This window comes from Gracilinanus agilis, chromosome 2, assembly GCF_016433145.1.
Source record: "Gracilinanus agilis isolate LMUSP501 chromosome 2, AgileGrace, whole genome shotgun sequence".
NCBI lineage: Eukaryota > Metazoa > Chordata > Mammalia > Didelphimorphia > Didelphidae > Gracilinanus > Gracilinanus agilis.
The window spans coordinates 85,023,561-85,038,343 of NC_058131.1; the positions used below are offsets into that span (position 1 = coordinate 85,023,561).

Here is a 14,783-nt window from a genome sequence, read left to right on the forward strand (position 1 = left end):
GAAGGAAACTGAGGTTCATTAAGATTAAGAGATTTGTCCAAAGTTGCTAATAGGTAGTAAAAGGCCAGGATTTAAACCCAGGTCCCTTTAAGCCTCAGCAGAGTGCTTTTTAACTGATTCTGCACTGACTCTCAATATGCTTTTTCCTAGAGAAGCAATATTGATGGATTAGCAGGCATTCTCTAAGAGCAATTTATTTAATTTAGACTGAATCCAACAACTGATACAATTTTAAAAAAATTTTATTTATTTTTTTGCTTCTAAATAATTTGATAACTTCCCAGAGCCTGATTATGAATAAACATATAAAATATTACCTACCATTAAACAAATATCAGAGATGACTGATTATAGCTATGAGCTGTAGATATGAATAAACATTAAAAAATGTCAACAATTTTTAATGGAGGAGAAAATACATATAATAGCTAAACAATCTTCTTTTGGGGATTGGGGTGGGGGAAGGTGGGGGATAGAGGGAGGAAATGCATACTGAGTGGGGAGGAGAGCAAGCTTACCTCAGGATCATCATCATCAAAATCATGGTAAGTGGTATGATCTGGATTATTCACTTTGTCCAAAAGTTCAATAGCCAAAGATCGAGTTAAAGGTTGTGTGACAAAAGGGTGCTATGGGATAAAAGGAAACAGGAAATAAAGTATAATAAAAAGGCAATTGAGTGTCTTTTTGAATAAAGATAGACATATTCAGAAAACAAAATACCTGCAATAACTTTTCAGCTGTTGGCCTTTTTTTAGGATTTTTGGTAAGTGCCATTTTCACAAAATGATGAAAACTATTTGACCTAATAAATTAAATAATAATATTATCAGCATTTATAGTTAAGTCACTTAGACATTTAAGTAAATATCAAGAAAATACTTACCATTTCATTTTGTCCTTTAGCTTGGGTGGCTGAAAGTTGCTTTTTGTCATTAAAAATAATGCTCTAAAAATCAATAATAGATTATTAGCAATGATTTTAATTAACTTTACGTTGTTAAATAAATTTGATATGAAAATTTCACTTATTATTATATAGAATTCAGGAAGACCAAGATTAGAGAAATTACTTATGGATTATAAATACTTTTGCAAAGTTCTCATCTTATTAAGCACCTAATTTTGATATTAATAAAAATCTTTCTTAAAAGTAATATGACTAACCTCATTGGATGCAAATCAAACATAGGAGGCTGGAGTTCTGCGAGCTCTATCGCAGTTATCCCCACTGCCCACAGGTCACACAGCTGGTTGTATCCACCTTTCCTTTCAACTGCAGCTACTTCAGGAGCCATCCTGAGAATTATATTACAGTAAATTTTTAATTATATTTTCCTTCAGACCACAAATCATTTAAGATCTTTTAGAAATCTTTTTCTCACTGTTTTATATGTCATATTATTGATCTAATTTCTTTAGATCCAACGTGTCCTAACATCTTCCATATCTTTTAAAAAATTTGTTTTTTCCTCTTCTAAGTATTTTCTTTTGATGCTTAGTTGGCTTAGACAATGGGAACTCTAGGATTGAGCCTTGATGACCACTCAATCTTAGTCTACATGATGTCCAAATCATGTAGATCATGTTTAGCTAAGTCAGATTAAAGAAAAATTCACCCCCAGTGTACGGTGTATGACAGGACAGCACTGGGCCTGAAGTCAAGAAGACTCCTCCTTCCTGAGTTCAAATCTATTTGCAGACACTTACTAGCTGTGTAACCCTGGGCAAGTCACTTAACTCTGCCTGCCTCAGTCCTCATCAGTAAAATGAGCTGGACAAAGAAATGCAAACTACTTAAGTATCTTTGCCAAGAAAATTCCAAACAGGATCAAGAAGAGTTGGACATGACTGGAAAGACTAAACAAAAACAAAGCTATTTGGCATCAGGAGGATCCACAGTTGAATAACTAAATATTTCATTATATTTGTTAATGTGGGCAGACACTGTCAAATTACAATTAGGATAAAGATCACCTGAAAGAACATTTTGCCAAAATATTTTATTTTTGGTACCATTCTAAATAGTTGTAAGCAGGTATGTTTAGAAAAGAGGACAAAAAATTATAAAAATGTGTCATCTTGGGGGCAGCTTGGTGGCTCAATGGATTGAGAGTCAGGCCTACAGAAGGGAGTTCAAATGTAGCCCTCAGATACTTCCTGTGTGAATCCTGGGCAAGTCACTCAACCCCCATTGCCTAGCCCTTTCTGCTCTTCTGCCCTGAAACCAATACATGGTATTGATTCTAAAGCAGAAGGTAAAGGTTTAAAAAAAATTTTTTTAATAAAATAATTTTAATGTCTCATCTTTAAAAAATTTATTTGGAGGAATTAAATTGTCATTAAGTTGTACATATTGCCTTGATCTAAATTAAAATAAATGTTTCTTTTAAGTTTGATATAATTTTGTCACAATTATAACACTATCAAATTTTGTTTTGCAGGATTACAAGTATTTATAGCATGTTTTGTTTTTATTGCCTACTGCATAGGTGGAGAATAGGGAAAAGAATTCTAAATTGAAAATAAAGGAAAAGTGAACAAAAAGATGTATCTGATCAAATAAAATATTTAGGTACTATCCTTTACAGATACAAAATGTCACCAATTTTATAATGAACAATAATGAGATCTCTATTCCTCAAACTTTTACATTTCAAAGTAGCATTTTAAATAGTTAGGATGATCCTACAAGAACCGTCTAAGAAGGTCAATTTTTAAAGACCTTTAGAAACCATCCTTTCCCAAACATATTTCTCCTACTACTTGCATGATGCCAAAAAGTCCTTCAATCTCTTCTTCTCTGGAGGAACCAAAACTCCCAAATAAAATCTGCTGGCAAAAGCATGAACTAAACATGTGATTTCAGTATTTCCAGAAGATCTTCAAAGCTGACAAAATAGGGACTATACAAATAAGTATTGATTGACTGCCTTGGTTATGAGGCAATCACCTGAAGCTATTTTAAAAGACCAAGAGATTCTCAAGAAAAATACTCCAGGAGGGAAAACATTTTAAAGGCAAATCAGCTAACAAATTTATAAGAAACTCTTGGGCAGCTAAGTCATGAAGGTAGACATGATGGAGACAAAAGGGGAGGGAGAATGGGAGAATGGTTATTCCTGGGACTGAGGAAGATGGGAATGAAAAGTGAACGTTTATAAGATTGACAAAAATGAACTTTTATTAATTTGATAATTTTGTATGAAGTTAAACCAGTTAAAAGATAGATTTATGAATGTGCCTATAATTTAAACTATATCCAAGGTTAATTCTGCAATTTTAATTTAGCCTAGTTGTATTACTATAACAGTAAGTTTTTAAAAGTTCCTTTTAAGTAAAATAAAAATATCTCCTGTCAGGAGAAAAAGGTTTTAAGAAGGAGCATTAAAGATAACACACTATCTTACTATAATTAAATAGGTTCAGATAAGAAAAAAAAAAAGTTTGTACTAAATATTCTAAACTCTCTTCCAGTTCTAAATCCTATGATAAACTGAATTTAACAATAAGTGTGATCATTTCATGTTTTTTAGAATTACACAAATACATGAAGCCAGGGGGACCTTGGACATGGAGGCTCATAAAAAATTTGCATCATCCACAACCAGCATTTACTATGCTGCTTGCTAGTCTTTATAGGAACATGGGTGCTAGAATGGAAATGCCCTCAATTTGTTATCTAACTGAAGAGACAGAATACAAGGATTTAACAACTTTCCCTGTCCCCTTAATGATAAGGCAATGAATGCCAAACAATCTCTTTGACCTTTATAAGAACCCTATGAAGTCAGCACTACAGTTACCAACTTCATTTTACAAATGACAAACAGGTTAAGTCAGTCGCCCAGAGTTCTCTAGTGCCGCTTCTCCTGATGCCACTCCTGGTTTTTCTGAGGAGAGTACAGGGAAGAGAGGATGAGGGGAGGGAGTAATGGTCTTGTGGATGGCCTCCTGGCCTGGATGGGACCTGACGTGGAGGGGCCTTTTAAGAAGAGGAAGGCTTAAACAGAAAACATAAGGCAGTGCAATGGGGCATGGAAGAGGAGAGAGTTCTTTAAAAGAAGGCCCAGAGGAAGAGTGTGTTCTAGGAATACTGAGCAGGCTTGTTTGGCTGAAGAAGATAGTTCACAGATGGGAGTAGTGGGAGGATAGAGACTGTAAAGGATTGTAGGACTGAATTTTTTTCTAACCTTTACCTTCTGTCTTAATATTAATTCTAAGACAGAGAAGCGGTAAGGGCAAAGTAACTGGGGTTAACTGACATGCCCAGAGCCACAGAGCTAGGAAATATCTGAGGCCAGATTTGATCCCTGGTCCTCCTGACCAAGGTTCTCTATCCACTGAGCCACCTAGCTCTACTGAGAAATTTCCTATTTCAGTACGAAATACTATCATTCAAAAGAAAGTTTACAATAGAGGGTAGTGGAGAAAGTGGAGCTAGAAAGACTAGTTGGATTACTATAAGAGTGATCACACTGGTGTATGCAATGGGGGTCCAGAATTAGTTGGAAAGGAAGTGACAACTGAGAAATTATCATTATAGAGCTTATTTTGGACTATTTCCGGTAACAGGAACATTTTCTGTAGTTTCTGCTTATATATTAATGAAACACCAATGCCTCTATTTGTCGACTGTAGGCAGCACTTCTGTCTTATATCATTAACACAGGATTGGTTTCAAATGTCTTTTATGTCAGTAGTTGAATTGCCTTAGAAAAAAGTAAGTTACATGCCTGGTTTTTTCCTTGATCTGTTCCTAGTATCTATAGTTTATTTTTATCTGATCCAGTGGGAAAATGTATTGTGAAATAACCTCAAATACAACCTTAATATTCAAATTTCAATTAAAATAAAATTACCAATATGGTGTGCCAATAAAAGACTTCCGTTTGGCAATTGTAGCTGTTATCTGTGCAGATACTCCAAAATCAGCTATTTAAAACAAAGGGAAGAAAGATTGTTAATAAACTTTCTTACAAAGGAAGTTTAAAAATACAAATGCAAAAAAAGATTCTAAGCATGCTTCTTTATTAAACAGAAACCTCATGTAAAATCTAAACTTATTTATAATTAGTTCTACTTAAGCAAGAACATCAAATCTATATATAATAAAGATTTCTATGAAGGCTGACTTGACTATGATACCAAAGGGAATTCCAGATACATATGGAAAAAGAGAGTTGGGGCAATTTATCATATAATGTGTGTTGCTTCATTAGATTATCATTGGAAAAAATTCTTTTAACTAGAAATTAAATTTTTGAAAATAAAAGTATTAAAGAATCCTGAAAACATAGGACCTTAAAAGGTTATATATTAGATTCCTCATTCTTACTCTTCTCCATATTTAGGCAGACCAAATCAGAGACACATGTCCTATAAAAGTTCTATAAAACAAACTGTTCAAGGATAGTACAAAATCTCACATTATAACCCAGCACTATTATCAGGAATTCTATGAGATTTTATTTTTTTAGACTATACCCTTGAGTTCTAGATTACTACTGGGTCATTTATATGTTGAATAAGACTGAATCAAAATTACATGACACTTCCACTAGGTCAGTACTATTCATAAAAGTTGGAATAATAATTCAATTTATTTATTACTAACTAATCAACAGCAAGATAAGTAACTTTATGGACCAATTTGGGCAAGCTGGTTAAATAGTACTCAATCACTTTCTTTGCATTATTTGTACTTGTAGGTACATATACAATTTATCTATAATAAAGACATTTATTTGTAGTTTTAAAAATTGGGTTGTTATTATAATGAAAAAGTATTCCCTGTCAGAGACTTGTAGATGATAACATTCAAGTTGTTAATTGGCTGAAACACATGGAACCACCACTGCTGCTGAGTTGTTTTGTTTGGGGGCACCAGAAATGTTGCTAGAAACAATACCCTCGAAGGTAGACATGAACCATCCAAGATCCCAGGATCCCTAGTGTAAGTGACCAAATCATGAAATGTGCTGAATTGAGGAAGAAAATAGTAGCCGTGTTATACATGGGATAATACAGCAGCACAGAGACTCCAATGCCCTGGATTCAAATCTCCCCTCAGACACTCCCTGTGTCTCTGGGCAAATCCTTGCACCTCTCAGTGACTTAGTTTCCTAATCTTTAAAAAGAAGGGCCAGACTGATGACTGCTCAGGCCCCTTTCAACTCTGTTTCTATGTTTATTTCTGCGAGATAAATCCTAAACGCTGACTGAGGGCCTAAATGTGCCTTTTGACATTATGCTTTGAATATGTCTCAATAGTAATACTTCACATATATCTGTGTATAAATATATAAATAACTTAATGCTTTTCAAAAGCATTTTCATCTAACTGGATCCTCATAACAATCTGGAAAGGCAGGTATGATGATATCATACACATTTGAAAAATGAAAAATAGCCAATGAGAGGTTAAGGTGATTTGTCTTAGTGTCCAAAGAGTCTCGATATCTTAGTATTCTCTCACTATATCACCACATCTATTTTTCATTTTTAACACTTTTCTCAAACTCTTTTTGTGCACTGTGCTGAGTAGTTTAGCACTTTTTTCCCTCATCCAACATTAGTATAGTTGATGTAGAAAACAAAAGGAATTGTTTGAAGCTTGGTAGAAGAAGAAAGGTCTAATTCACTTCTTTTCTCCCCATATATTTTCTTTATTGATTATTAGAGGGACTAAAAAACAATTATCACATTGGATTTTCCATTGTAAAAAATAAGGTGTAAGTAATTAAGTTAGCAAAGCATTATCAGTATGAGACATCGAAATAGCAGTATTATAAAGAACCTTCCATTGTAATGTGCAGATTATAATTACTCTAAGCCCTGGAAGACTACTCTCCCAGGGATCCCTGCTACAACTTCCCCTGACACCTCCCACTTCTTTTGTTGGAGGTGTTGGAGAAAGTATAAAAGAGAAAGTTTGGCTTTTCTTTTTTTTTTCCCTCCTTCTCTCTCTATTCTGGAGTCTCTCTGCTCTCTAGCTCTCTTGAGCCCAGAGGCTAAACCTTGCAGAGCTCTCTTGGTGCCTTTTCCTCCTTCTATCTACCTCCTAGTTTTCCCTAGACCTTCCCTTTTCTAATTTAAACTCTAAAGTTGTTCTCAGATCTTTTATTTGAGCCCCGAAGGGCTCTGGTCAATTTCCCCCTGCCAGGGCTGGGGACGGTTACCTCCCTTACCCTTCCTCCTACCTTCCTCTCTCCTTTCTCCTTTCCTCCAATCCTCCTGCCTTCATCCCTTCACCCCCTCACAGTAAAACTAGGTAAAATGGTATTTTTGCTAACAAAATAATAGCTACTGTTTTACTAGGGGGAAAAAATCTAATCTTACAAAGAAACCCATTATATTTTGGTATAAAATTTGTAAGTGCACAAAATTTCAAATTACTTACCTAATTTCACATGGCCATTATCTGTTAATAGAATATTTGCTCCCTTCAAAGAGAAAAAATATCAAGTTAAAATTATACAACTGTGCTTACTTTATTAACAAATATACTAATGATTTTAAAAAAATTTTAAATATTTAAAATGATGGCATGTAACAAGCAAGTTTTTACTTTATAATGGCACTTAAAAAAACTAACAGTAGATGGTAATATTTAAGTGTTTTATTAACCTTTGGATATGTCAATTTTTCTGTTAGTGAAATTATTTCACTAATATATTAGCAGAACATTCTTATCTTCTTGCCTAGGAAAGGAATACAAATAAAATGTGTCTACTTGATGGAGTTCCAATTAGAAGACATATAGAGATGAGCACCAACGAGGGCACTTCAATACTGTTTTAAACTCATGCCTCTTACAATACCTGTGTTCAAAGGATTCCCTAGCACTTTTGTAACTCTGGCTGCTTGTCCTAAATTCAATGAGGATGAAAATTAATCCTCTTTATTTTTTAACAAGTGTTAATGAGTCATAAACAGCTATTTGATGGGATTTACATAAAATTTGTCAGCAGTAAGGAGAGAAAGTCTTACAGAGAAGAGACAACAAAAACAACCCAAAAACCTTTTGTTCTCTAACAAGATTCAAGCCAGTTAAGAACCAACTGATATCAAAGTAGTCTTAAGAATGCCACTCAATCCAAAAAAAATTATTAAGCACCTACTATGTGGCAGGCACTCTTTCAGGCTTAGGGAAAAGGAAAAGAAGTTAAGAAAACAGTAAGGAAAAAAATGTGAGGGAAAAAGATGAGTTAGAATGAGAATGGTATGAAAGAAAAATTCTCTGAGAAGTCACAAAAAAACATCCAGACCACAGACTATTAACCACAAAGACAGAGTGATTATTGAATAGTTTGTCTGCTCTCAGGTCAAGGGAAAGCCTTTAGAAAATGGTCATTTGGGTAGTCCTCAAACCACTCATTGACGGAGTATCACTGTTACACCACTAAAGCACTAAGGACTTTTTTTAATGTAAAGATGCCAAAAATTTTAGGAAGGCCTGATTTTAAGGATAAAGGCATCTTAGAGACTACGAAACAAAACTAACTCAGAGATTATGCAAAAGGAAATTGTAGAGATGAACTAAACTGGAGTACCATCATTAATTAAGTGCTAAATGTCACTTATACAAAATAATTTTAGGAGAAACATAGTTTCATTTCAAATGACAAAATAGGAAAATAAAGTCAAATCTGAATAACAGTAGTTTTACCAAGGGAAAAACTTTAAAAAACAAAAACAAAAACAAAAAAACCCAGAAGACTTGAGGCAAAATTTTAATGAAACATACCTTTATATCTCTGTGCATTTTGCCTTTACTGTGTAGATAATATAATCCCTGAAGGTTCAAAGAAAGAGATTTATATCAGAAAGCACATCTTATAATGTTAAAAGTTTACAATTTGCTCTTCTGAATTCATTTTAAAGTTTTTTTAAACCTTTACCTTCTGCCTTAGTAACAATTCTAAGGCAGAAGAGTGGCAAGGGCTGGGCAATTAAGGTTAAGTAACTTAACCAGGGTCACACTGTTAGGAAGTATCTGACCCTAGACAACCATTGTGCTACCTTGAATTTATTTTAAAATAAAGGCAGAATCAAAGAATGATAAATGTAGCACTCAAGTGTATTAATGATAAATATTCACATTCCAGAGATAAGATAATCAAATGAGCAAATTCAGAAAGTATTTTGGAATCTCACAAACATAACATATAACATTGATGTATCAGTTCCCATTATAATAGCTGTCAAGTTTCTTTATTTTAAACAAAAGAACTGTAGGGTCAATACAGTATGTATAATAGGAGGAACACTGTTTAAGGGACCCCAAGAATGAAGTTGTAGCTACATTTGAATTTTTACATTTTCACTCAAAAAGTAGACCTTAATAAAGGGCAAATACAATTATACTATTACAAATCAAAGAATAATGTCCAGCTGGTATTTTGTTAGGCTAACCTTCAACTGTATTGCCAACTGAATCAGAAGCTACTCTTTAATGTACGAATAATAAAGAATTGTTTAAAATCAGTAGTTCAACTACCTGTAGTGTTTCTCTGCTAACATATGCAATCTGCTGTTCTGATAGAGGTCCAGTCACTGTAATGGAAAGGGAAAAAAGTGTCAGTCTAACAAGTTTCAGTTCAAAACAATCAAATTATATATGCTAGCCAACTATCTTTTCATGATTCTGAGTTTTATAATGTACTGATAAAGTGCTTTTTCCCCTTTTTCCAGTTTTGTCTCTTTAAATATAGAAAAGGGGGAGGTATATTGAGAGATGTTTCAGAGAAGTTTTTTTTATTCAATTTAGCATTTAGAGCAAATATGAGGTAGCTGTAATGGAGATTGTTCCTTGACCTGAATGGATTTCTAATGATGGAATTAAGTCTGTAAAAAAAATCATTATGTAAATTATCTTGATATGTTTAAGTTGCCCTATAATGTGGAACTCAAGAGTGATTTGGAGAAACTGACTTTCTTTAGGACCCAGAATGACTTGGAGAAGCTGAATCCTTGAAAGAATGAACAGAATAAACCAAGATAAAGAAACAAGGAAATATGGGGTAGGATACTTAGCTAACTTTAGCCCTTACATTCTGCTGAGTAGACTCTCTTTCTCTGTTAAGTCTAGGCCTTAACTATGGGACACCTGGCCCTATGACTCAGTGGGTCATTGTATTGCTGAAACTTTGAGACTGAATTACTTCATACTCATACATCTTGCTATTGTTTGCCAAAAATATGTACCTGAGATGTCTACTCCCTCTTGCACCTGGCAAAATGTCATCCCTGTTCCTGGGAGCTCTCCACCCATCCTACCCCAGCTCTCTCCCTGATCAGTCCCTTTCTTGCTTCTCTTTTGTCATGAATTACAAGTATAGCTGCTGGTTGGCTAAACTTTGAGCCATTTGCTACTAGACCAGTTTGTTCCCATGCCTGTGTATATCCTTGCTTAATAAAGATTATCTTGATTTTAAAGGCAGTATTCTCTTGGTTATTTTCCTGTTCAGGAAAAGTGGGAAGGAGGTCTCAGAGGAAGTCTGTGCCTGTCACAGTGCCCTGGGGTGTAGCTCTTCTTCAGGGGAAGAGAGACCTAAGTTCCTTAGTGTACGCCATCCAACATCTAACTAAACTGCAAAATGTTCTAAAATTCTGAGTAAGGTTACTTGCAATATTTCGGTCCAGTGAAATAAAATATAGGATAGAGGGGATTTATTAGCCTAAAACAAAACTATTAAAACAAATTATATTAATTTCAGTGGATTTAAAACCACCCTGAGTTGAGGCTTTTGAAAATGGGTCCTTTCAATGGACATATTAACTGGGTAGAGGGAAATGTTCAACAGTTTTGATATAATAGAGCTTTTGTTCATATAACACTTGTTCATGCTGAGTTAATAATAATCCTCAACATTCACTGCCATTTTGGGCTAGCTAACTAACTAATTAACTCTACATAAATGTTCTGGCATAATCAGGTAAATATTATAAAACACACTTTAATAGAAACTGTGGCTTACACCAAGAGATTTATTGAAGGACACATTTCATCAAAAGCAGTGATATATGGGGCAGCTGGGTAGCTCAGTGGATTGAGAGTCAGGCCTACAGATGGGAGGTCCTAGGTTCAAATCTGGCCTCAGACATTTTCCAGCTGTGTGACCCTGGGCAAGTCACTTGACCCCCATTGCCCACCCTTACCACTCTTCTACCTATGAGTCAATTCACAGAAGTTAAGGGTTTAAAAAAAAAAGCAGTGATATAGATTCTAGCAAATCTTCTGACTTGATTGTTCAGGCTCTCAATTATCTAGTGTCCCCATCTTCTTCTCTCCTTTACTGACCATTGCTCCTCTCATACACCCTTCCCCCCCTCCCCCCCCTCCCTGCCATTTAGGAGGGCAGTTTCACGTACACTATACTATACCGATTTTTATAGGTACTGTTCCCAATAAGCCCTTTTCAAATATTAGCATCCTTCAAAGCCAGACTTCAGTTACATCACTCCCCAAAGCTTTCCAAGAAAACTCTAGTGAAATGGCAATAAACTTATCTTGTAATTTTTTTTAATTTCATTTATTTTCAGTGGAAAATCAAAAGCTATCATGTATGGCCTACTATGTGCAAATAAGAGATGTTTGGAAGATATAGAAATTATAAATAAGGAATGTGTTCAAAAAGTCTAGGAGCAAAAATAAGATAAGTATGTAAAATAACAAAAATACAAAATAGAAATATGATAAATACCTGAAAGATGCTAAGTAATCATGAGAAATTCAAAGAATAAATCATTTAGATGGAAAGTAAGAGAGAGACAGAGAGAGGGAGTGTGTATAGGACAGTTTAAATACATAAGTAGTATCAGCAAAAGAAAGACAGGAAAGTATGGGACACATTTGTAAATAGTTGACCATTTTGAATTTGACCAGAAATTAAGAGTACATAAAGGGAAATAATGGCCTAAAACTGAAAAAGTTGCAGGGACTTGAATGTTAAACCAACAAGTATGAATGAACTTCATTTTATAGGCAACCAAGAGTCCCTTGATATTTTTGAGTACTATAGTAGCATGGTCATGAGTATCCATTAAGAAGAAGGGGGCAGCTGGGTAGCTCAGTGAATTGAGAGCCAGGCCTAGAGATGGGAGGTGCTGGGTTCAAATCTGGCCTTAGATACTTACTAGCTGTGTGACTCTGGGCAAGTCACTTAACCCCCATTGCCTAACCCTTATCACTCTTCTGCCTTGGAACTAATACATAGTATTGATTCTAAGGTGGAAGGTAAGGATTAAAAAAAAGAAGAAAATGATTAATAAAGCATTAGTGTGGATTATTTGGAGGAAGACAAAATGGACCAGATTGGGAGGGAAGGGAGAGAAAGGGGAAGAGAGAATGGTGAGGAGAGTACCCATCAGCCATGATGAAAGGTAAAGGAGGCCTAGACTGTTATGTCAATGTAAATATGGGATAATCCTGAGATAAAAAGTACAAAGTTTGATAATGCATCTGGGGGAAAGCTATTAAGAAGAAGAACCAAAGATAACATTGAGATTTTGAGCCTAAATGAATATAAGAACAGAGTTAAATCATAAAAGGGAAGATGTTCAGGGAAAGTATGGCAAATTTTAGTTCTGAATATGTTCCATTGAAGATGCTAGCAGGTCATTCAAATGCAGATGTGTAGTAGGAAAGGGCAGGAAGAAAGATCCTAAGGGTTCCTACCTACTTGCACAGTTTCCTAATCTTTATCCATACCACCTTAGATGAAGTAATCTGCTCAAGGTGCTCAAGGTTACAAAGCTAGTAAGTGGTAGGGCTAGGATTTGAATTGTACTTTCTGTCAAGGTGGCAAAAAGAAGCTATATTTAACCTGCCTCTGCCAAAATCAGAGGCAGAGTCAATTTCTCAAACCTTGCCTTCTGCACTGTTGAATAGGTGTCCTCCCTTTGAAGCCAGGACAGGGCTCCCTTTCAGAAGAGGAAGAGAATAAACTCATATAGTACCACTATCTGTCCAAGCTCTCTGAAGTATTATGTGATATGACAATCAGTACTTTGAATTTGTTGTGCCCTGATACAAAGGTTGTAGGTTGTTCATCTACACACTGTTTACATATGTTCAACTATTAACCAAGAGAGTAACATAATGCAACTTTTTCTTTCATTTGTTTTCATTGCAATGACACAGTGAATATGTTCATTTTATAAAGTCTATTTACCTTTTAAAAAATATATGAATTTGACTTACCATGATAAATGTCCTGCAAAGAACCACCTCCACAAAACTCCATGCAGATCCATAGTTTATCTCGCCTATCAATAAAAAAGGATGTATTTGTAATTTTCTTATGGTTACATTTGCCTATGCAAAGTAACAGATGTTCTACTTATATTATAGTAAAATGCAATCTACATTTAAAATTTCATTTAATCTCTAGGAGTTAATGATTTATCTATAGCAAATAAGATACAAATTTTATTATGTTTAAATTGATTTTTAAAAGAAAAAAATTGAAACATTTTAGATGAGGAAAACCAAACCAAAATATTTTTCTTGTATTCTACTCTCACCCTAATGTGCTATCTTTGACTTAATATTGATCTAGGAAGAAATATTAGGTCTAATTATGGAAAGATGTCATTAGTTCCTCCAAGAAAATGGAAATTCCTCTTCCATTATTGAAAGTTATATATTGATACCTGACTTACCCATTTATCTTGTAGTAAACAACTATTTTCAAAGCATGTTAAGCATTTAAAGTATTTCAAGATTCTAAAATAAATATTTTTGTAAAAGCATAATTATAGTTAACCATTATCATCATCCAGTGACAACCAAATACCTTTTAGAATTTTTTTTTAATTATTTGGTTGTCTCTAAGAAAATTTCTAAGCTAAGATCCATTGTTGAGAGGGACTTTGGGGGTCTTCTAGTACTTTGTACACAAAAGGTATTCCACAATAACATACTCAACACTGGTGTCCACCTTCCAATAAGGGGTAAAATCACAACCTTTCCTTTCAGGTAGTTTTACTTCCAGATAAATCTAAGTGATAAGAAGTTTTTCCTGAGTCTCAACTTTCAACTCCTTTTCAATGTTCCTAGTTCTGCTTTTTGTAGGCAAACAGAACAAGTCTAATTATCTCCTTCCATGTGACAACTCTTCAAATACTTTAAGCCAGGTATTATGTCCCTCCTGAGCTTCACTTCCTCAGGCTAAAGAGGACTAGTTCTAATTAATTCTCATTTTAATGAATCCAAGCCTTTCACCATCATGGTTGCCCTCCTCTGGACATTCGTCAGCTTATCGATATCCTTCGAAAGTGATGCCATACAGCATGAAATACAAAACTCCAGATAAAATATAATAAAGCAAGGAACACTAATACTATTGGCAACTGTGTACATGGAATTAGCTCAAGCCCATTCATAGTTAAAACTCTAGCCACCAGAGATAATGTCATCCCTACCTCCCTTAGTGGGGAGGGGAGATGAGTTACCCACATGTGACAATAAGTAACAAATCAAGAATGAGGGACGGCCCGGCCCTATGGGCAGTGTTGAGGCTGCCATTTGTCCACTTGAATTAGAGGTGGAGGCAGGAAGTGATGAAAGCTGCTGTCCTTCAAATATGATGGTAAACTTCCTGTTGAGGAAGTGCTTTGAACTTGGTGCTGAAGGATCTCTGCTGAGACCTCAGGTGGCTTCCCTTCTGAATTGTCACGTGGGTAAGTTAGGCTGACTTCCTTTCCTACCTTGGCATTTCTAGAGTCTCTACCTCAAGGAGGCTTCTTTGCCTCTCTAATTGCTAAGGCCTTGTGGC

At 35.0% G+C, this 14,783-nt stretch overlaps 1 protein-coding gene across 2 annotated transcripts in view; it reads right to left on the reverse strand.

Moving 5' to 3' along the window:
• MAP4K3 (mitogen-activated protein kinase kinase kinase kinase 3) overlaps positions 1 to 14,783 on the reverse strand; it is a 206,858-nt gene that overhangs the window by 84,472 nt on the left and 107,603 nt on the right. For both annotated transcript variants that reach the window (XM_044663275.1, XM_044663274.1), the window contains exons 4-12: positions 13,208 to 13,272; positions 9,503 to 9,558; positions 8,750 to 8,797; positions 7,403 to 7,445; positions 4,863 to 4,935; positions 1,168 to 1,299; positions 887 to 949; positions 724 to 805; positions 519 to 629 (exon numbers count right to left, since the gene is read on the reverse strand). In XM_044663275.1, the coding sequence (XP_044519210.1) occupies positions 519 to 629; positions 724 to 805; positions 887 to 949; positions 1,168 to 1,299; positions 4,863 to 4,935; positions 7,403 to 7,445; positions 8,750 to 8,797; positions 9,503 to 9,558; positions 13,208 to 13,272 (673 nt within the window). The remainder of the gene's footprint in view (positions 1 to 518; positions 630 to 723; positions 806 to 886; positions 950 to 1,167; positions 1,300 to 4,862; positions 4,936 to 7,402; positions 7,446 to 8,749; positions 8,798 to 9,502; positions 9,559 to 13,207; positions 13,273 to 14,783) is intronic.